Source organism: Haliotis cracherodii, unplaced genomic scaffold, assembly GCF_022045235.1.
Source record: "Haliotis cracherodii isolate W230 unplaced genomic scaffold, xgHalCrac1.p SCAF_9, whole genome shotgun sequence".
NCBI lineage: Eukaryota > Metazoa > Mollusca > Gastropoda > Lepetellida > Haliotidae > Haliotis > Haliotis cracherodii.
The window spans coordinates 7,982,677-8,005,842 of record NW_027266343.1 but is presented as its reverse complement, the minus strand read 5'-3'; the positions used below and the strand labels follow the sequence as shown (position 1 = coordinate 8,005,842).

Here is a 23,166-nt window from a genome sequence, read left to right as displayed (position 1 = left end):
AGCTTCTTAACCTTTAGTCAATCTGGCGGAAAAATAATTGTAAAATGACTAAAACATTGTTGCTTTTTATACATTGACTGTAACATATACACATGTAAGGTTATACTAGTACATGCACGTATAAGCTCTAACTGGTTTATACATGCATAAGATATTACTGTTATATACACGGATAAAGTATTACTTGTATATACACGTTTCGTTTGTTTGTTGTTAAAAACAGCATTCAGTAATATCCCAGCTATATGACGGTGGTCTGTAAATAATCAAGTCTGGCTCAGACAATCAAGTGATTGACATCATGAGCATGGATCCACGCTATTGGGATCGATGACATGTATCAAACAAGTCAGTGAGTCTGACCACCCGATCCCGTTCGTCACCTCTTACGACAAGCAAAGTTGCTTTTTACGGCAAGCATGGGTTGCTGAAGACCAGTCCTATTCTACCCCCGATCTTCACGGTTCAGTATATACACGTATAAGGTCTTACTAGTATGTATACGTTTAAAGTATATATGGTATATACACGTATAAAGTATAACTAATACAAACGCGTATAAGTTGTTACTAGTATGTACACGTCTTAGATAATACAAGTATATATAAACTAATAAGGTATCAAAGTGAATAATAATTTCTCTGATTTATTTCAAACTGTTGGATACTGGTGATATTTTAGACATATAGAGCACGTGATGTTGTGTTCAGTAATCATGGTACGATCTCGAAAATAGGTCAACATTAGCCTAACTTTTTTTAGAACAAATGTAAAGCATCCGAGTCCCGATGTCTGCCGGAGCAATTGGACCCATGCACATGCGTGTTGATCTTGAGTTGTTGTTATTTAAAAAACATATACTGAAAGGAATAAGATTGATCGAAACTCTTTCACCTGAGTGCAAAAAGAGACCCTCACAGGGGCCTTTCATTCGATAGAGACATGCACTGATACTTTAAGTGAGTGAGTGAGTATGGTTTTACGCCGCTTTTAGCAACATTCCAGCAATATCACGGCGGGGAACACCAGAAATGGGCTTCACACATTGTACCCATGTTGGGAATCGAACCCGGGTCTTCGGCGTGACGAGCGAACGCTTTAACCACTAGGCTACCCGACCGCCCCTGATACTTTAAGAGTTCAGTGTCACGCGTCATTTCAGCTATGTATACAGAAGAATATATATTAACAGTCTACCTGGGATTTAGTTTTATATATGGCACGTTATATATTAAGCCAATATTAGGCTGGTTAAGCCTGTTGAAGTACATGTATTTGAAAATATATATTAAAACTAATTGGTATAACTGGAATGTTTGTTGTTTAACGCCCCACTCATCAATATTCCAGCTATATAATACTACTTTATCTATAAAACATAGTTTGGGCCAGACAATCCAGTGATAGACATCCTGAGCCTCGATCTACGCGATAAGGTACGATGACATGCATCAAGTCCACCCGATCTCGCGAGTCACCTCTTACGACAAAGTGGGTTGCTCGGGATCTATTCTAACACGGATCTTAGGAGTGATACATCTATCTGTAACATCAGACATTCATGCCTCTTGCTGATGTTCTTTGAAAATAGGATACTTATTTGCTCCTGAAATATAATATACATGACGTAGGTATATAATCTATACATTCTTACCCGCCTCCGTGGCCTAGTGGAAGGGTCTCTGTCCGGCGAGCGGGAACGTCGGAAGTTAGATCTATGGCCGCGTCACACAGTGCTGTGTTTAATATGGTGTCATGCTGCGTGTGTGTGTATGTGTTTATGCGTGCGTGCGTGCCTGCGTGCGCGTGTGTGTGTGTGGCTGACTCTGTATGACGTTATTGATATGTTCTGCTATACATTCATGATTTTATCATATCAATAATTCGTTATTGATGTGACAAAATGATTTTTAAAATCACAAACTCGATTTTAGATAATTATCATAAATTGAATTTGTGATATCAAAAGACCCATATTATATATTATAATACATCTAAAATTCTTAAGTATTTTTGATAATACTAATTCAATTTTGTGATATCAAGAATTCATTTTGGATATCTAATAATCGAATTTGTGATATCAACTATTTAATTTGTGTTATCGTAAAATATGGTGATTTTAGATATCAATAAATTGAATTTGATATTCCTCACATTTAGAAATATAAATACATGTATTCAAAACATCACGCAAAATAAACAGAGAAATAAACATTACCAAAGATCAGGTAAAGTTTTAAACAGATAGATTTAAAACCCGTAGGTCTCCATATGACGAATCCTTGTCCATATGTTTTCCGATTCACAAATTGTAAAATTCGTCTCGCCAATGAAACTACTTCCGAGGCAGGGAACCACTTCCGGGTTGGGAATGGTTCTGATCAGTTTGTAAACATCTTGTGATGGACTCGCCACTTAATTTGGTAAGGGTTAGACGGCTACACGATAGTAAACAGTCAAATACAGGGGGGCCAAATACAGATTTCGACGAAATAATATATCTTGCTCTTCATTTTGAACTGTTTATCAGATGTGTGTTAAATCAACATGTAAATAATCGAATTAATTCAGGGCACTGTCACTGATCAATGCAAGTTGGCACTTTCGATACCGCATTTTCAATAATAATTCCTACTGAAATGTCGGTTTGCAACACCAAGTGAACGGTGTCGTTGTTGTCATAAGTTCCGTGTAATTATTCAAAATAGCACACACATATGGGGCTTTTAGCATAAGCCACATCTAGTAGTCATGCAGTTAAACAGTTTGTGATTCCCTTTATCATGTTTATTCATAAGCAATAATACCAGCTTCAGCATGTTCAGCGTCGATTAGAAAATAGCTGAAACCTGCAATGGGTCCTACACTCAAGACATGACCCTACATGATGTAGGGTCATGTCTTGACTGTAGGACCCAATCACGGCTCTCGGCTATATAGAAATATTCTGTATAAGGGACAACACTGGAATCCTGATTGTTATTGTTGGCCGATCTGTAAACCCAATTTAGTATTATAAGTGTGAGCAAAAATACATTTGTCACTGTTGAGTGTGCATTGTTCCCCACAGGCTCACCAGCAGGGTCGGCGAGCAGATGCCCTTGTGCGGAGTGGGAGGTTTGATGATGCAGTTGACTGTCACAAGAGAGCAGCAGGTCAGTAACAAGTAATATAGTAATGTTCCAAGTCCTGTAGCTAGCAAACCATTACTTGCAAGGTAAGGCACTCCAAACATAGTCAGATAATGAACCCTGAAATAGAAGATCACTCTGCCAGACATAGAATGGAGAATGGACTCGGGAATTGAATGGAAATTAACTTATACCTCACAAGATACTGTGACTAATGATTAGAGATGTCATGAAAAATGTATGTATCAATGCATTTGGAATTTATTCTGACAATACGCCTACTCCTGGGTCAACATGATTATGATGATCAATGCATATTCAAAAGTAACACTGACAATTTTTTCCGAATAAGCTGATAATTACCTGGCATAGAGTTGCCTAGTCGTCTATCATGAAATAATAACATGCTAAATCTGATTACATAATACTGTTAGAACGAGCCGATGAAACCAGTCACATGATTTAAAACTAAAAAAACCCCTCTTGATTGCTAGACCACATAGAACAAGAGGAAGTTAGCGCAAAAACATCACAAATTGAATTTTGCATTCAGGATGAAAAACTTATATATATATGATACATGATACCCCAGAAATAAATATTATCATATTATCATATGTATCAACTATCTCATGAACCGTTCCATGTTCCTGGTACCCTATGTAAGCTGAAGTAAAAAATTAAATAACATGATCAAATATGCCATTTTCCTTTCAAGAAGTTCAGCAAAATATTAACATGAAACTATTGCTACATCATGTACAAGAAACTGTTTGGTACCTGATATTTACCTGTTCAGTTGGAGCCTACTCTAAGTGTTTCTGTAAGATATTTTGGGGGATGTGGACATGTTACGCGTGTGGTGTCTCCTTGGGCAAGTGACTTTGTTCGAGATATATGACTCTGTTCACCAAGCAGTGGTTATTAACCTTCTAGCGCCTCATGGGCAGCTTGGGTTGTATACTCCCCAGGGAGTTTAGAATGATTGTTGAGTGCACGCTGATCCAGTGACCAGGGTAATAATATCATTTTGAACCTGCCCATGTTGTGTGGGAATCACACACGTTGAGCCGCCCAACGCTAACACCGAATTTGTGCGTGCGTGATTCCTGTGCACCCTTTCGAGTTGAGTTGATTGGTTCAACTGTGTCATATGGCCCTGTGAAGCAGGGGTAGTCTTATGCATATGGCTGTTTCAATGAATGCTCATTCCACCTGTGACAAACAGGTCTGGTTGTTGATGAAATATAGTGATAGCTAAATAGACAGATTTTTTTATTCATGCACCGATTGTCTTTAAATGTAATATCCAGTTTTGTATGACTGTTTAATAATCTCATACCAACTTTGACTGGAGTAGGTCCAATAGTTTTTCGTCGGTACCTTAAATTACCTTCCAGACTATAGCTGGCACTGTGTTTATTAGCCTGCTTCAGCTACCCAACAAACTGGGTTTCGGAGCTGTTGAGGGGCAATTGGGGACCGTGTTGACAGGAAGGTGTTGCCTCGTGCAGCACAGCAAGAATAGCATCGAACACAAGTCAGACCAGTCAAAATTATGGTCCATAATAAGCAAGTTTTCGCTATTTCAATACTTTCAAACTGGGAGCAGTGTTTCTCTTTGAGGCTATCAATGTTTTGAGATTGTTTCACACACTGTATAGAGGGCAGGTCCCAATAACTTTTCAAGGTATTTTTCGTGGTTCAAAACTATGAAGGGTTCAGTTATCTATTGTGTTGTCTGAAACCTTTTGCATTTTAACTGTTTTCATCTTTGCAGAGTACCTTCTTGAGGCGATGCAGCTGACGAGCTCAGAACATGCTCTAGAGTCACTTAGATTGCAGCATAAACACCATCTGCATCAACAAGAGCTCATCCTTGAAAAACGCATAAGAATTGAACGTGCTCATAATGCACAAAAAAGCTCTGAGAACAGGACCAATCAGAGCTGTCAAACAGATGACCTTGACACAATTGATGGCGACCTTGACCCAAATCATTTCAGCGAGGCAAGTTTGTACCATACAATGACTCACACAGACACCCTGTTAGCATTCCTAAAAGACTCTCAGGAATCCAGCTCACCAAAGACATCAGCTCCACGAGTGACCTTCAATAAATGCCCAAGGGATGAAACTACTGTCATTGAGGAGCTCCAGGCCCACAATGAGCATCTCCAGAAGCATGTGAAACGCCTACTAAGAGACTTGGACACTGTCAGGAGGGAAAATGAACAACTGCAGACACAACTCAGGGAGAGGGAAACATTAAAACATGTCATGTCTGAGCCAGTGTTCAGCCCTGATCATTTCACTCCATTTGACCTTCCCCCTCTTGAAATGCCGACCTTGAGCTTGGATATGCTTCAAGGGGGATTGCAGTCAGATGATGCGCTTATTGAGAAATAGACTCCTTTAAGAAAAGGCAGCAGTAATATATTTTTAGATAACTTCTTTTTTTCGTTGTGAGTGTGATCAGGTTGATGGTTTTCAAAATGAAATTGTTTGAGATGTTGTTATATCATTGATAGAAATACCATATGCCCTCACTTACTTTTTTTAAATTGGGAGTTTAGAAACCTTTTCTCTTTAACATGTCTTATTAACCTGTAAACATAAAGATTTTTTTAAATATTAATTTTAAATCTGATTAATGATGATAATCTACAAATTGAATATAATTATTGAATGTAATAGCATAGGTTGTCCTAACAAGTCTTTAAGAGGCATTTAGAACCTTTTTCTTAGGTTGTCTTAGCAATAGCCATGTAGTCAAGATGATTAAGCTGATGTCAAATCAGAATGTGTTCAGAAAGAATGATAGGATTGGTAATATATATACTTTAAACATGTAGATATTTATTTTGATTTTTAGTTCTACACATGGTGTATTCAAGTCTGAAATTGGAATCTCATATTTCTGGTTCCTGGCTCATGTTTATATGCTCAATTTCATGTAACTCTTTAAGTGTTAAGGAAACAGTTTGTCATCCTAGTATTTTGTTGGTAACACCAGCCAGTGTAATTCTGCTGATCGGCCTAAACAGACAGTGGACAGTGAGTTGGATTCTAAGTAGAATTTGTTTGTTTTCTGTTGAACGCCGCATTCAGCAATATTCCAGCTATATGATGGAGGTCTGTAATATATCAAATCTGAACCAGACAATTCATGAGCATAGCTCTACGCAATTGGTATACAATGAAATGGATCAACAAAGTCAGCAAACCAGACCACCTGATCCTGTTAGATGCCTCTTACAAGCATGGGTTGCTGCAATGCAGTTCTAACCTGGATAGGGGGGCACGGGTGTCCCAGTCGTTTAAGGCGCCACAATTCACTGTGCAGAGTTGCGTTCCTTGGACACGCCAGAAACCTATGATTGTGGGTTCGAATCCCGGTTCGCCCCATTGTGTTTCTAGGTTTTGTCAGCACCATACCCGAGCTCGTGGGTTTCACCGAAGTGGTAAGCGTCTGAGACCTGCATCACTTCGTGCTTTCCTCCCACATGAAGCTGACACGCCGTGATATAACTGGGGTACTGTTAAAAGCAGCGTTAAACCCAACTCACTCACTCACTCACTCTAACCCGGATAGTCGCTGGAGGCATACACAGTACAGTGACGGGTAATGCTTCAATCATGGATCCTGCATTTCCTTGAATGGACTATTGTTAGGTGGTAAATATCTCCAGTGTGAGAGTGTTAATAATGTTTTTAAGGTATGATTGTAATGTTTAAGAGTCCTCGCGATCTATCAAGGGTCTCTCTGGATAACTGAATTCATGAAATATGAGGACTGGTATCGATATATGAAAACTATGGTAATCATTTTGGGGGATGCTGCCCTTTCTTTTTAACAAAGATGATCTGTTTGGTGACTGTCTAGCATGTTTAGTTTTTCAGTGGCAGACATTTGTTTGTATAGGGGACAAGTCTTCGGTGTTGGACTTGATGTGTAGAGTGGTGTCCCGTAGTTTTCAGGCTGTTATCATGGTTATGTGAGTCCCATCTGAACCTGTGTCAGCACCATACCTGTTGGGGGGGCCGGGTGGCCCAGTCATGTAAGGCGCCACAATTCGCTCTGCAGAGTTACGTCCCTTGGGCACGCCAGAAACCTATGATTGTGGGTTCGAATCCTGGTTCGCCCCGATTATGTTTCTAGGTTTGTCAGCACCACACCCGTGCTCGTGGGTTTCACTGAAGTGTTAACGTCTGAGACCTGCATCACTTCAAGCTTTCCTCCCAAATTAAGCTGACACGCCGTGATATAACTGGAATACTGTTAAGAGCAGCGTTAAACCCAACTCACTCACTCACCCCCATACCTGTTGTAAGCCTCACCAAAGTGATCAATGTCAACACTCAGCAGAAAGCACAGGTGGCCTAGTTGCCGAGGTGCCACAATTTGATGTGCAGAGTTGTGTCCCTAACAGCCTAAGGCATGCCAGAAACATATAATCGTGGGTTCAAATCCAAGCATCACCTGGTTTGTTTTTGGTTCGTCAGCACCATACCCATGCTTGTGGTTTTCACTAAAATGGAATACATCTAAGTGCGGCATCACTTCAGGCCTTCTTCCCACATAAAGCTAACAGGTCGTTATATAATTGAAATACTGTTTAATCTGCATCAATTTTTGTCTACATTTCCCTCGTCTGTGATAACTGATGGGTTCACTCAATTACATGTAACAAGGCCTACATACATTCCTAAGTCAAATAAATCTGACACATGTATTATATTGTCGGTTATGGTTATGGTTATTTGTTGTTTAATGCCGCACTCAGCAATATTCCAGCTATATGACGGCAGTCTGTAAATAATGGAGTCTGTACCAGACAATCCAGTGATTGACATCATGAGCATCGATCCACGTATTTGAGATACGATAACATGCATGAATCAAATCAGTGAGCCTGACCACCCGATCCCATTAGTTGCCTCTTCTGACAAACATGGTCACCTTTTACAGCAAGAATGGGTTGCTGAAGACCTATTCTACCCCATATCTTAACGGGTCTATTATATTGTCAAGACAAGTTTGTCATTATGTGTAAATACTAGGTTATGACAACAAGGGACCTACTTGCCTGCTGAAGTTGATTCTAGATTCACATCAAGGAGTCTTTTTAATTATATATTTGAGTAAATATACAATTATGTTATTGTTATTGATATTGTTAAGATAGCTGATCAGGAAGAACATGGCACATTTTTCTTATATAGGGGTAACCATGGTGACAGTATTACTTTAAGTGTGGGGTAACCATGGTAACTGTTTTACAAGTGGTGTGTTCCTAGTTCTTGCTGTACTCTTTATCTACCTAATTTATATCTTTTATCATGAAGGTTCCATTTACTGGTACCGGTAATTTAATTTAGCCCCAGAATCTTTTCATGAAGTGTGGTGAAATAGGGTTTTACGTCGTGTTCAAGATTGCTGAGATTATTGCATTTATATATAGTAACATGCATGTATGCGTCTGCCTATCTGGTTTTATAGTGCTGAAAATTATGCAATTGCCACACTGAAATATTATGCGGCTTTGATACCCCACTTGTAACACAGTGTACACTGATGATCAGGTCAGTCCTTGTTTCATTCTCTTAATGCGACTACACTGTGTGTGAATGGAGTATCTATGTGTCAGAGAAACCATGTCTCCGAGGGATTACTAGAGATTGTAAACCCTCACATGAGGGACGTTCCGGAATGTGAAGGTTTACAATCTCTAGTAATCTCGAGGAGACATGGTTTGTCCAACTTTTAAACCGACTCATCGCAAAGACAACGTTTTTAATGAAATAACTGTTATAAAAACTCTCAAATGTATAACCTGTATCGGAAAGGAAATATCGTCTGCAGTCGTGAACTTGGTTCAATGAAAACGGTGACCTCAGCACGTGGGTTTTGCAACGGTGCGAAATCTGCACGTGCGTCTCGCAATGGCACGAAATCTGCACGTGCGTCTCGCAATGGCACGAAATCTGCACGTGCGTCTCGTAGGCTGAGACTATTACACGTTTTGCTTTGACTGACGCTCATTCATTGTACAGCCTGTTGCTGGCGTACGGATCTTGAAAAGGACATTCTAAAAAGCAGTGCTGCTTATCAACACCTCTGTAGCCTTGTGGTACACTCACTGGGCTACAGATATGAAGGTTGCGAGTTTGATCCTTGGGAATATAAACAAAACATTTGTCATTTGATTTTACATTTCATTACATGTTACAATCTGAACGGAAGTTATAATGATTGTAAGCCTTCCTGCGAGGTGTTACAATCATTGTACTACCTCCTGCGAGGTGTTACAATCGTTGTACTACCTCCTGCGAGGTGTTACAATCGTTGTACTACCTCCTGCGAGGTGTTACAATCGTTGTACTACCTCCTGCGAGGTGTTACAATCGTTGTACTACCTCCTGCGAGGTGTTACAATCGTTGGACTACCTCCTGCGAGGTGTTACCACAATTTCAAAACTCCATATCGAGTTACACAAACAGCCAGTAGGTTTTATAAGTTTAACTGTGGCATGGTATCTCAGTGGCCCAGCACTAGAAACATGTCTTACGTCTGAACTTGTGGACGAGTACAAGCAGCCACACACACATGCATGCACATCACTAAATACAACTGCAATAACCTTGAAGACCCGTGAAGATCCGGGGTAGAATAGGTGTTCAACAACCCATGCTTGCCGTAAAAGGTGACTGTGCTTGTCGTAAGAGGCGACTAACAGGATCGGGTGGTCAGACGCGCTGACTTGGTTAAAGCATGTCATCGATCCCAATTGCGTGGATCGATGCTCATGATATCAATCACTGGATTGTCAGGTCCAGACTCGATTATTTATAGACTGCCGTTATATAGCTGGAATATTGCAGAATGCAGCGTTTAACAAACAAGCAATAATCTTGAACACCATGTTTAACCCCATTTCACCTCGCCTGATACAAGCGGGCATGGGTGGCCCAGTCGTCTAAGGCGCCGCGATTCGCTGTGCAGAGTTGCGTCCCTTGGGCAAGCGAGAAACCTATAATTGTGGGTTCGAATCCCTGTTCGCCCCGATTAGGTTTCTAGGTTTGTCAGCACCATACCCATGCTCGTGGGTTTCACCGAAGTGGTAAACTTCTGAGAACTGCATCACTTCGGGCTTTCCTCCCACATTAAGCTGACACGCCGTTATATAACTGGAATAATGTTAAAAGCGGCGTTAAACCTAACTCACTCACTCACTCACTCACCTGATACAACTCTGCACAACGATCACATTGTGGAAAGAGACCACATGAATCGGTAGCTCAATTTATAACTTTCTGGTCCGTGCCTTGTTGGCTTTAACAATTAATCATTGCTCAGCTGTCACATTCAACAGGTACATGAAGTAACAGAAAATTGATTTTCTAAAGTTTATTACTTATCTAAATCAATATTCATGATACATATTTGTCTGAAGGTAACACCAGTTGTAGACACCTTGGAACATCTCCAAACATATGTGTTAAGAACCCAGGAAAATTCATTTATTTAGTTACCTATTCCGGTGTTCATCATTTTGTTGATTGATTTTCACATGTTTATTTACGTTTCTTGAACAGACTCTTGTAAAATAAATGGGATTCATGCAACAATGTATATTGTTTTGCTTGCAAACTTTGCCAGTATAAAAAAAAGGATTAAAATGTGAGAGAGAAAATTTAATTAAACAGAACAAACTTCCACTGGATACAGCTGTTTCAACTGCCTTATAGTCATGTTTATTGAAATTACATAAACATGCCTTCAACTGCCTTATAGTCATGTTTATTGAAATTACATGGCAAAGAATATATATCCTTTATTGTGAAATTTGACAGTAGATCATTTATCATTCTGACTGTCTAGGTTGAACTATTGACCTATCAATCACTTCACAATGTACAAGGAAGCTGTCACTGTTCACATTCAATAAGTGGCAGTCGGGTAGCCTAGTGGTTAAAGCGTTCGCTCGTCACGCCAAAGACCCGGGTTTGATTCCCAACACGGGTACAAAGTGTGAAGCTCATTTCTGGTGTCCCCGCCGTGATATTGCTGGAATATTGCTAAAAGTGGCGTAAAACCATACTCACTCACATTCAATAATGAATACTAAAAGACGACCGGATGTACAGGAACTTACACGTTTCTAATATTTGGGAATTCAGATTCAAGACTTCAATTCAAATCCCACATTAAAAATAAATTATGCCTGGTCTATCAATTTCTTGACTCATTTCTTTAATCTGTAAAGGACAACCAACTGCAAAACCTGATCAGTCCTTGGTTGTGTGGCACTGAGTCCAGCATCGTTATAAACATCAGATAAAACAGTTCAACATTTGCACAGCCTTTATTATCAACAAAGTAGGTCAACATCAGGAAGAGGATCGGTAAGAGAATATGTCACTATCTGTTAAGTAGCTACTCCAAGTGAGGACTGTCCTGCATCAACTTGCAACAACACACAGGGATAAGAATGTTTTCAGAAAACACTGAAAATGGACCATTTGATTTATGAGTATACTGCAATGGCATGTATCACAAAGGCGACCCTTGATGATCCGTGGGAGATTCTCATCCCTGAACACATGAAGCCCTGCATTGCACAACATATGCAGACAGTGCATATACACACTGGCTCACTGCACCAACACATGAAGACAGTGCATATACACACTGGCTCACTGCACCAACACATGCAGACAGTGCATATACACACTGACTCACTGCACCAACACATGCAGACAGTGCATATACACACTGGCTCACTGCACCAACACATGCAGACAGTGCATATACACACTGGCTCACTGCACCAACACACGAAGACAGTGCATATACACACTGGCTCACTGCACCAACACATGCAGACAGTGCATATACACACTGGCTCACTGCACCAACACATGCAGACAGTGCATATACACACTGGCTCACTGCACCAACACACGAAGACAGTGCATATACACACTGACTCACTGCACCAACACACGCAGAGTGTGCATATGCACACATTTCAATGTCTTGTTTTCTTGATACGAATCATCCATACCTGAAAGAGCAGAACTGTCTTCTGCAACTATTTTATTAGTTCCCTAATTTTTTTCCATCAGCACTCATGGTCTCAACTGTCGGAAAGGTTTCTCTCTTCATGGCTGGCAAACCAAATAGTGAGCATATTCTCTTGCACATGGATATGGAAAGCAAACACCAAAAGGTCACTGTATTATTCTCCCAACAAAACTTAAACACCTCAATCGGGTCAGTTGCTACTGAACATAGTAAGGTAGATCGTCGTCTTTGGTTAATGCAAACAGAACAAAGAACACAAGAGGTAAATATTCTGTGATGTATGTTTGTTTGTTTGTTGTTGAATGCCTCACTCAGCAATATTCCAGCTATAGGTGGCGGTCTGTAAATAATAGAGTCTGGACCAGGCAATCCAGTGATTGACAACATGAGCATCTCTCCACGCAATAGGGATACGATGACATGCATCAACCAAGTTCTGTGATCATGGTGGTGTGGCAATGTTTAGTGATAGCATATATACAAAGTGTAGAATGTAATTATGAGTAAAAATAAGACTAAAATGTACTTCTATGAAAGTATGCAATTCTTAGGCAAAAGATCAGACCATTCTTTTCCTGTTTTGCAGATTAAACTACCCTACAGTTTGGAAAGGTCAACATGACAAATAATTAAACATACTCACTGAACATTATTGTTTAAAATTTGGATTTATTTAAAGTTTTTTCATTACATCTTTAATTTTGGGGATTCTACCTAACCACTCATCAACCATGACAAATTTTATTGGTTTCTGCGGTCTCCCCCTCTCATCCCCCTTTTCTCAGCATATTGACCCCACAATGATAAAATAAAACATCATAAACCTACATGTATCTGGTGTAATGGTATGTTTCCTACCACATTGCTTTTCAAAAACACTGCAACATCTGAGATTGAAGAAAACAGTGTAGTCAGATACAAGACCAAGATCACTTCCTACTAAGACCAGTTTGTGTTTCTCAATCTACACTATGACTGATTCACTGAAGGAGAAGGTGCATGTAAGTTTGGAAGAACCTGAACTACACTGCATCACAAAGAACCTGACCTACAGCTGCATAACAAAGAACCTGACCTACAGCTGCATCACAAAGAACCTGACCTACAGATGCATCGCAAAGAACCTGACCTACAGCTGCATCACAAAGAACCTGACCTACAGCTGCATCACAAAGAACCTCAACTACAGCTGCATCACAAAGAACCTGACCTACATCTGCATCACAAAGAACCTGAACTACAGCTGCATCACAAAGAACCTAACCTTCAGCTGCATCACAAAGAACCTGACCTACAGCTGCATCACAAAGAACCTGACCTACAGCTGCATCACAAAGAACCTAAACTACAGCTGCATCACAAGGAGGATTGAGGGTAAAGGATATTCCTTCGAGATCTCATAAACATTAGTTTCCAGACATTCATTATACATCTTGCAGTTCAAACTTGGAACTTGAAAGTCAAAAGTACCCGGTAACAGTAGTATAATGTTATGAAATTGTCTTGCATCCTCAGATAAATTTTGAGGATTCTTTATCATGCTTATTGAACCATTTGACTAAATGACATGAAAATTGATTACCTTAAAATCCAGAAATTCTTAAACCCAATACATGTATTTATTTCAGCTTCAAATAATTTACTGATTGAAAATGGTTCAAGAATACAAATGACCAAATTGATCTTGAATCCATGTTGAACTCTGACCATAATGTGTTCCTAGTCAACTGTTTAAACTCATATTGTTGCATTTAGTCAGACCTGTTACACCCAAGTCATGAAACAAATATATCACAATCACAATTCTTTTTCACAACAAATCTATTTTGTGTAGCAATTCACAAAATGAAAACAAGGCTCATATAATACTTTATCCTCATGATAACATTTAAGTAACCATGGTAACGAATTTCCATCCATGTCCATGACGTGATCGGAAAGAACACTGGGCTTGACACATCATCTATCCAGACTGCCAGTCAGTGCTAGCTTCTAGATCATCGGATGAGAAAGAATATTGCAACAAATTCAAAGCATAAATGTACTAAATAAACTTAGTGCATGATTTTATGACATAGGTGGGTCTAAATACAGTGAAACCCTGCTAATCTGGGTGCCATTGTATGAAACAACCTTAGTGCTAGGATGTCGTAAGTCTATTTTAAGGTATGGGAATAGTATGTCATACAGACCCTGAAACAAATATATCCAATACAGCCCATGCAAGTCAATAATGCTTGGCAAGTCTAGATTACTGCAGTATCTGAAAATGAAGTAGCTGGGCTCCTTTTTAATTATAATTTATAACCATAATTTAACAACTTTTTTTCTTCGGAAAAATATGTTCATTTCAGAAACTAGATGTTGGTCTGGTATAGAGTTAACGCAAAGATCACTTTGTACAACGTTACCCTGGTCTGTAGCCTTCACAGTGAAATCGCCTTGATCAACAAATTTCTAGATTAAGGAATCACTGGAATATCCCACTGTATACAAGCAAGCATTTCCTGCAGCAATCTCCACAATGTGTGGTTTCTGGATTAACAGGGTCCAGACTAGCGAGGTTTCAGTGTTACATTTTGGTGAATCAGTGAATCTCTAAATCCTTTTCAGTCTTACCACACTACTTATCGCTTGACTCCGGGTTGGATTTACAAATGTATAACAATTAATAACATCTGTCCAACTGGAGCAAGCAGCACCAGTGGTGACCTGACCGACAGTAAGCAGCACTAAGCAGGAGACTTGCTAACAAGGTGCAGTGTTAATGATGATAAACCCAAAACATAAAATCATAAAAAACAGTATTTGTGAACATTGAATTCTGGATTTTGTTCCAATACTTCAAATAAAAATGTGCTGTGATCTATAGCCTGATAGAACAGAAAATGTGACTATAAAAATTGGAATGGAATATAAAGCGGCCCAACAAAGATGTATTTTGATTCTTGACTACCATAGGTAGGCATTGAGTAGCTCCGAGATCAACAATCTCAGATCTCATACCATGGCTACCTACATCAAATGAATGCTTTTGTATATTCTACATTCTGAACTACTTATTGATGGAAATATGCCTACAATAAAACCCAGAAAAGTCATGATAATGTGAGATAAGGTGATCTTGGTTGAAAATAAAGGACAATGTATGGGGTCACTTCTCTGCATAATTAATAAGTATGTTGGCAAAAGAAACATTTATTGTCTTGATCGTGTAAAAAAAAAATAAATGTTTCTTGTATTTGTCCATATTGTCTGCATCCCACAACCACCCTCTATATAAGACAGGACAAACATGTGATATGTGTAAGGGAATGGCTGCAACAGGTATATTTAACACTAACAATTTGTTATTTTCTATATATCAGTTCAGATGCATTATAGAAGATACTGCCAGTCATTAATGCTAATGTCAAATGAATCATTGCAAATGTGATAGTCAACACAATTCCAATAGAATATGAGGCAAGTTGATATCCTAATCCAAATTAAACTTACCTGCATTTGCCATACGCATATACATGTATATGTATAATACATATAAAAAAAACCTCCAAACACTGCCACTACATATATGTATGCATTAATATATATATGCAATAATTCATCAGCCTGAACATGAACCTCTATATGAAATCATAACAAAAGCCACACAATTTGATCACTCTGAGAGAAGGTGCATTTCAGCCTTGAGTTTATAGGCCGGCCAGCGACACATGGGGCAGTAGTGGTGCCCCTTGTTCAGCCAGCGGACGATGCAGTCTTCATGGAAGGTGTGGAGACAAGGCAGTCCACACAGCATCACACCGAACCTGTAGTCGTCCAGGCAGATCACGCACTGGGTCGCTGGGAGGAAGCCCTCAGGGTAGTACGGATCGATCAGAGACTTGTCAGGACCGCTTAATTTACACGTGCAGGTTAGAGTCTTTTCTGGATGGGAAGGATGTTGATTTGTTAGATTGTCGAGACTAGGTGGTGAAGAGACGTTCGGGGCGACTGTGTAATTGTCTAGTGTACCTTCAGAACAATTTTTAGCCACACTGTCGTTCTGGGTTTCTTTCTCGATTTCTTTATCGGGGCAGTCTATTGGTTTGCAGCAATCACACACTTTACATGTGTCATCAATGGATGAAGGAAGTTTGCAGCGCCATCTTGGAAGATCAGGAATATATGTAAGGGAGATAACTGGCCGAACTGGATTGAATAAACGGCCCCCGAAAAAATTCATGCCAAGCTCTGAGGGTTGTAAACGACCACTGAATGGATCCACAGGACGAATGAGATGTTCCAGTGTCCTCATTTCAGCAAAATTCCAGAAATTTTCATCCTCTTGTTCAGCTTCATCTTCTCCACCTTTCCGTTTATACTCGATAAATCCAACCAAAATCGTGTAGGCAATAAACACAGATGTGAGCACAGTTGAATGGAAAGTGTAAAACGACAGATCTTTTCTCATATGGGCAGCCATGTTGGTGGTGGAAAACATCCGCAGACATTTCAACAACCACAGAGGAACCTTATCGAGATGGGGCAACTGAAATATTCCTACAATGGGTAGCCACAACATAATGAGAATAACGTTACACTTAACGAAATACCACAAAAACCTTTTCAAGCGTTTATATATCGTTCCTTGCACGAGACATAATTCGAAAATCGACAATACATTGGTCATAATGAAACTAACAATGAATATGTCATTTAAGCAGGGGTATAAAGTCTTGAAATAATTTTCCATGGCTGGGAACGAAAGATTTTCGCCATTCCTAGTGCCATACAGAACATTTTTTTCGGCTGTAATGATCATATAGGATGGTATAGCAGCTTTTGTTCTATTTCTCATGACCATGTATTTCATGACTTCTTTCCCACCTGATGATCCGGTGTCAACCATTCCAAACTTTACCCTGCCCGGAAACTTCACACTGAGTGCGGAATAAAACATTGGTATGTTTTTCTGATTTGTAAAATAGACTGTCCGAATTTCTGGATTCAAAAATGGATCTTTAAATTGGTACCATTCCTCAGCAAATTGTTTGGTGTGAGTAATTTTTTCAACTTTTCCGTCCAATTTTTCCCGGATCCAATTATACAGGAGGTTTGTCTTTGTGGGCCCTCCGTAGGTGTGAATGTGGACATTGGACTTGGCCTCAAACTCTCCCGGGAGTGCAAGCAGTAGTCGTGGGGTGTGCCAACCTTTGCTTAGACAGTATCTACAACATGAGAGCATACAGAAATATACATATAAGCTTGCCACTCGATCAATCGCAAAGAACAATGAAGAACGAGGTGAGGTTTATTTCAGGATAAAACATTGTTCTATCACGGTGTCATTTCTGGAGATTTGAATATGCGCTTGTAACTTGATGACTTCATGTATTGGATGATATTGTTTTTTAGAGGGAAGTGTCTAGTAAGTTGTTTAATGCACCCCTCATGCTTTATTCCCCCAGCAGTGTTTGATGCAACCCTCATGGTTTATTCTCAATGCAGTGTTTGATGCACCCCGAGTGGTTTTGGCTAGCAATTTTTTCAGGTAAATTTGCATTGCCATGGTTGACAGCATGAAAACATTGATAAGGTTGAACAACACTGTTCACAATAAAACTGGGTGCTGGGGTCCATGAGGCCGGTTGCTATAGTACTTGAATCAAGGGATGCCTTGAGGCATGCTTCTATAGTACTTGAATCAAGGGATGTCTTGAGGCCGGCGGCTATAGTACTTGAATAAAGGGATGCCTTGAGGCCGGCTGCTGTAGTACTTGAATCAAGGGATGTCTTGAGGCCGGCGGCTATAGTACTTGAATCAAGGGATGCCTTGAGGCCGGCTGCTATAGTACTTGAATCAAGGGATGCCTTGAGGCCGGCTGCTGTAGTACTTGAATCAAGGGATGCCTTGAGGCCGGCTGCTGTAGTACTTGAATCAAGGGATGCCTTGAGGCCGGCTGCTATAGTACTTGAATCAAGGGATGCCTTGAGGCCGGTTGCTATAGTACTTGAATCAAGGGATGCCTTGAGGCATGCTGCTATAGTACTTGAATCAAGGGATGCCTTGAGGCCGGTTGCTATAGTACTTGAATCAAGGGATGCCTTGAGGCCGGCTGCTATAGTACTTGAATCGAGGGATGTCTTGAGGCCAGCTGCTAAAGTACTTGAATCAAGGGATGCCTTGAGGCCAGCTGCTATAGTACTTGAATCAAGGGATGCCTTGAGGCCGGCTGCTATAGTACTTGAATCAAGGGATGCCTTGAGGCCGGTTGCTGTAGTACTTGAATCAAGGGATGCCTTGAGGCCGGTTGCTATAGTACTTGAATCAAGGGATGCCTTGAGGCCGGCTGCTATAGTACTTGAATCAAGGGATGCCTTGAGGCCGGTTGCTATAGTATTTGAATCAAGGGATGCCTTGAGGCCGGCTGCTATAGTACTTGAAACAAGGGATGCCTTGAGGCCGGCTGCTATAGTACTTGAATCAAGGGATGCCTTGAGGCCGGCTGCTATAGTACTTGAAACAAGGGATGCCTTGAGGCCGGCTGCTATAGTACTTGAATCAAGGGATGCCTTGAGGCCGGCTGCTATAGTACTTGAAACAAGGGATGCCTTGAGGCATGCTGCTGTAGTACTTGAATCAAGGAATGCCCTGATTCTTATACTCTTGATATTGGGGTTATGACAAGAAGCCCCTGACTTTCATGTTTAGTTTTAACCATAGGCATATGCTACCAGTATGTTTCTAGGTTTGTCAGCACCATAGCCATGCTTGTGGGTTTCACCAAAGTGAGAAAGTCTGAGACCTGCATCCATTCCTCCAACATAACATGACATAACTAGAATACTGTTAAAAGTGGTGTCAGACCCAACTCAATCACGCGAACAGTGACAGTATGTATCAGTTCATCCTTGAAGATGTATCAGAGAAGCTCCCCAGGATGGGCCAAGGAATGCAACTCTGCACAGCAAATTGCATTGTTTTACACTGGGCCATCTGTTTTTATCTTATCAGTGAGAGATGACAATAAGTTGGATACCTCATGTCAAGTGAGCAGTCAAGTATTCCAGCTCGGACTCCAAACCGCGACACCTTTTTTCTGATGCTCTTCCAGCGTGAATCTCCGAGCAGGACTGGCGTTCCATGCTGATTGTGAACCTGGATCAACCAAACACTGTCCTTAGCATCCTCCACCTGCTCGAAGAAATGAGCTCCAGATGTGAAGTTGGTGACAGAGGACGAGTCCTCCTCACGAGCAGCGCTCACCACCTCCTCGTCCGTTACTGGACCTGAAAGTTAATTAAAATTTGTCAGGAAGTTATGCCACAGCAACCATGAAAATCATGACTGTTTTATCAAAAAGTTTATTATTGTTAGTCTACTGTCAAGTGAGTGAGGGAATGTCAACCTTTTCCACTGATATGGGTACAAAATGTCTGCTTAGGAACTATTTTACCATACCCCTGACAAAAATATTTAGGTACATCAATAACACGATCTGGTCATGCATACACTAAAGTTGACTGAAGCTTAATCTCTACTCAAACATATAAAAATCAAAAGTCAGAAAGATATGTATGTATATCGACTCATAGGTAACCATGGAGTCATAGAAGGATTTTTCTCATTAAACGATATAACGTGACTAACCAATGGCCCGGGTAGTCCTGTGGGCCCCTGTGTCATGCTCAGTACCCACCAACCTGAGTTAGCTGTCCCAACCCTAATTTTATCCATTATATATTTCAGTACAAGAGTCAGTTTTCTTATAATTTCGGGTAAATATTTCACCATTCTAAACAAATGGGCAAATAGGGTGTTGGCATTAATTAGTCCCCGGCGATATGTAGTTGCCAGTCAGCAGACCTATGACAATCACAGTGATAACACTGCATTGGGGAATTGGTCTTCAGCAACCCATGCTTGCCGTGAAAGGCGACTATGCTTGTCGTAAGAGGCGGCTAACGGAATCGGGTGGACAGGCACGCTGACTTGGTTGATGGTACTTGGTACTTCAACTACAATCACATGGATATGGTCCATAAGACCGATCATTAGTTTTCTGATCCTGACTTGATTATTTACACGCTGCCAGACCTTGAAGATCCGGGGTAGAATAGGTCTTCAGAAACCCATGCTTGCCCTAAAAGGTGACTATGCTTGTCGTAAGAGGCGACTAACGGAATCGGGTGGACAGGCACGCTGACTTGGTTGATGCATGTCGTTGTATCCCAGTTGCGTGGATTGATGCTCATTATGTCAATCACTGAATTGTCTGGTCCAGATTATTTACAGACCGTAGTCATATAGCTAGAATATTGCTGAGTGCGATGTAAACAACAAACAAAGAAAGCATTGAGCAAATAAATATACAAACAAATTAGAAAATCATAAATTTTGCCCAACAGATCTGACATGATATATATAGGTGCTCACTGGCAAACACAGACGCTGCAACACATACCTGACCCCTCAACGAGCTCCGTGAGGTCGGATTTCTCAAGAACAACCCCCTCAAAGCCGACACCGCGCTGTTCCAACAAGGCCTTTAGCTTCATCACTGACAAAGTCATGGGGTCCAACAACCGCTTTGATAGTGACCCAGTCTCATACCAGCTGATTGCTTCCAACATGCGAGCCAAGATGAACAGCACGACGATGTAGATTAACAGGAGACAAAGTTTCAGCCACATCTCGCCGTTTTGGTGTGGCTATTCCACTTGCTCTCGACAAAACTAAATTTTGTTACGTCAGACAACTTTGACAGATCAGTGACACGTCAACCACAGCGATATAGGCTTGAATATCATGCTTGCCGGCGTTTACATCATTGTAAAAGTAGCATTTGGGGTTCTTGGTCTGTTCTGCTGTCTTACTGAACGGTTGTTAAAGTTCTCTTGAGACTTTTTGCCGTCTTATTCGTGTTTCTCCACCCGCTTCGCCCCAGAAGCTGTCGACCCCTGACCCTACCCAAGATGGCGGATGTAAATAATGCAATCACGTGACACAGGTGCTCTATAACCATATACACCGACTATATTGTTTATATAGCCCTGTTTGAAAAACAATATATTTACACCTTTACGTAAATTAATACGCTGCGCTATCAAAATTCAAACGTAGTGATGACCATAACGCTTGTGTATTTATCAAGCTCCACACAGCGATAGCCCGTTCCGGGTTAGGGGCCTTTTATGGTCAAAGGGAAACAACTCTTCAAAACTTGGATAAATTCCTATTTCGTTTGCGATGTGAGTACCTAATGAATTAACGGTTCTATTCGCCGATCTAGATAAAAAAAAAATCAATCTTTTTCGTGAACGCACATATCTATTTTAATTGTCAATGTTTCAGAGTGTGCGAGATCGGTCAACACACCTTTCTAATTTTTTAGAAAATATATTTCTCGTTACTAATTTTATATTTTAGAAGCCCCTTGCTGCTGTGCTCTTTTCAACTCGTTTTGTGAATTTATTTTTTTATTATTCGTAAAAGGCTTTGGTTTGGTTGGTTGGTTTGTTGTTTAACGCCGCACTCAGCAATATTACAGCTATATGACGGCGGTCTGTAAATAATCGAGTCTGGACCAGACAATCCAGTGATTAATATCATGAGCATCGGTAATCCACGCAATTGGGATCGATGACATGCATCAACCATGTCAGCGAGCCTGACCACCCGATCCCGTTAGTTGCCTTTAACGACAAGCATAGTCACCTTTTACGGCAAGCATGGGTTGCTGTAGACCTATTCTAACCCGGAATCGTAAAAGGCGACTATGGTTGTCGTAAGAGGCGACTAACGGGATCGGGTGGTCAGGCTTGCTTACTTGCTTGATACATGTCATCGTATCCCAATTCCGTGGATTACCGATACCAATTACCAATATCAATTTCTGGTGCGGAATATGTATCCGCTGTTTGCAAAATCCGTAGCAGACGACGCAAACGAGCCGAGTTACTTCCCTTTACCCAGTGCAAGCGTATTAACATTGGTTTATTTTAGGTGGCTAACGGGATCGGGTGCCCAGGTTTGCTGACTTGATTGATGCATGTCATCATATCCCAGTTGCGTAGATCAATGTTCATGACATCAATCATTGGATTGTCTGGTCCAGGTCGACTCGATTATTTACAGGCAGACGTCATATAGCTGGAATATTGCTGAGGGCGGCAGCTTTACTCCTGAGAGTTTCTAGGGCTTCGGTCCTGACCCACACTGAAGCACATGTACCTGACTTTGTTCGAAATGTGCCTCTGTTCACCCAGCAATGAGCGGGTACCCTGTAGGATGAGATGGTGGCTGTTAACCTTCTAGCGCCTCACAGGCAGCTTGGGTTGTATACTCCCCAGGGAGCTGAGAATGAAAATCGAGTGCTCACTGTAAGCGCCATGAGCACGCGAGCTGGTATGGAGTTTGGCGCCATACAAATGGACTCATTATTATTATTATTATTATTAATAGTCTGACGAAATACATGTTGTTAATCATGCGACAATATCGTTAATAGTTTTGTAAACATTTCTTTCATTATCTGATATCATTTCGTATCCTATGCACACTCGCGTGCTGGATGTAACGCTCACTAACCATAGATATGACTGTATTGCCCAACACGTATGGCCTATCTATAGACACTCAACTCAAACACTTGCATACACCCACAGACGACCCAAATCCCAATCACGCACTAAATGCGTCATTGATGGGTAAATCCAGGTGAACTTTCGGTTTGCCAAATCAAAGCAAAGGCGCGTTATCTACTGTCTGCCACACAGCCTTCTCGCTCTGCAGTTCCTGTATATGTAAACTGTGTCAATCGATGCTTGACACTTCAGCGAAATGGCCCATCTCTGGATGAGCTAGAGAGGGAGTGAGTTGGGTTTGACCCTACTTTGAACAGTATCCATTGTCAGCCGACAAGGTGAGTATGTCACTGGAGTTTCTATAATTT

The 23,166-nt window shown here is 40.7% G+C and overlaps 2 protein-coding genes across 2 annotated transcripts; one reads left to right on the top strand and one right to left on the bottom strand.

Moving 5' to 3' along the window:
• Window positions 1-2,354: 2,354 nt before the first annotated feature.
• LOC139452430 (nuclear receptor-binding factor 2-like) lies at window positions 2,355-7,556 on the top strand. Its single transcript, XM_071233903.1, has 3 exons — window positions 2,355-2,426; window positions 3,074-3,158; window positions 4,915-7,556. The coding sequence occupies exons 1-3, from the start codon at window positions 2,406-2,408 to the stop codon at window positions 5,541-5,543; spliced, it is 735 nt and encodes a 244-aa protein (XP_071090004.1). The 5' UTR covers window positions 2,355-2,405; the 3' UTR covers window positions 5,544-7,556.
• A 7,708-nt stretch (window positions 7,557-15,264) lies between these two features.
• Window positions 15,265-21,209, bottom strand: LOC139452117 (E3 ubiquitin-protein ligase RNF103-like). The gene is made up of 3 exons (XM_071233442.1): window positions 20,677-21,209; window positions 19,252-19,501; window positions 15,265-17,439 (listed from the first exon to the last, which is right to left on the bottom strand). Exons 1-3 carry the CDS (start codon window positions 20,903-20,905, stop codon window positions 15,888-15,890), a joined length of 2,031 nt encoding a protein of 676 aa, XP_071089543.1. The 5' UTR covers window positions 20,906-21,209; the 3' UTR covers window positions 15,265-15,887.
• Window positions 21,210-23,166: the final 1,957 nt, after the last annotated feature.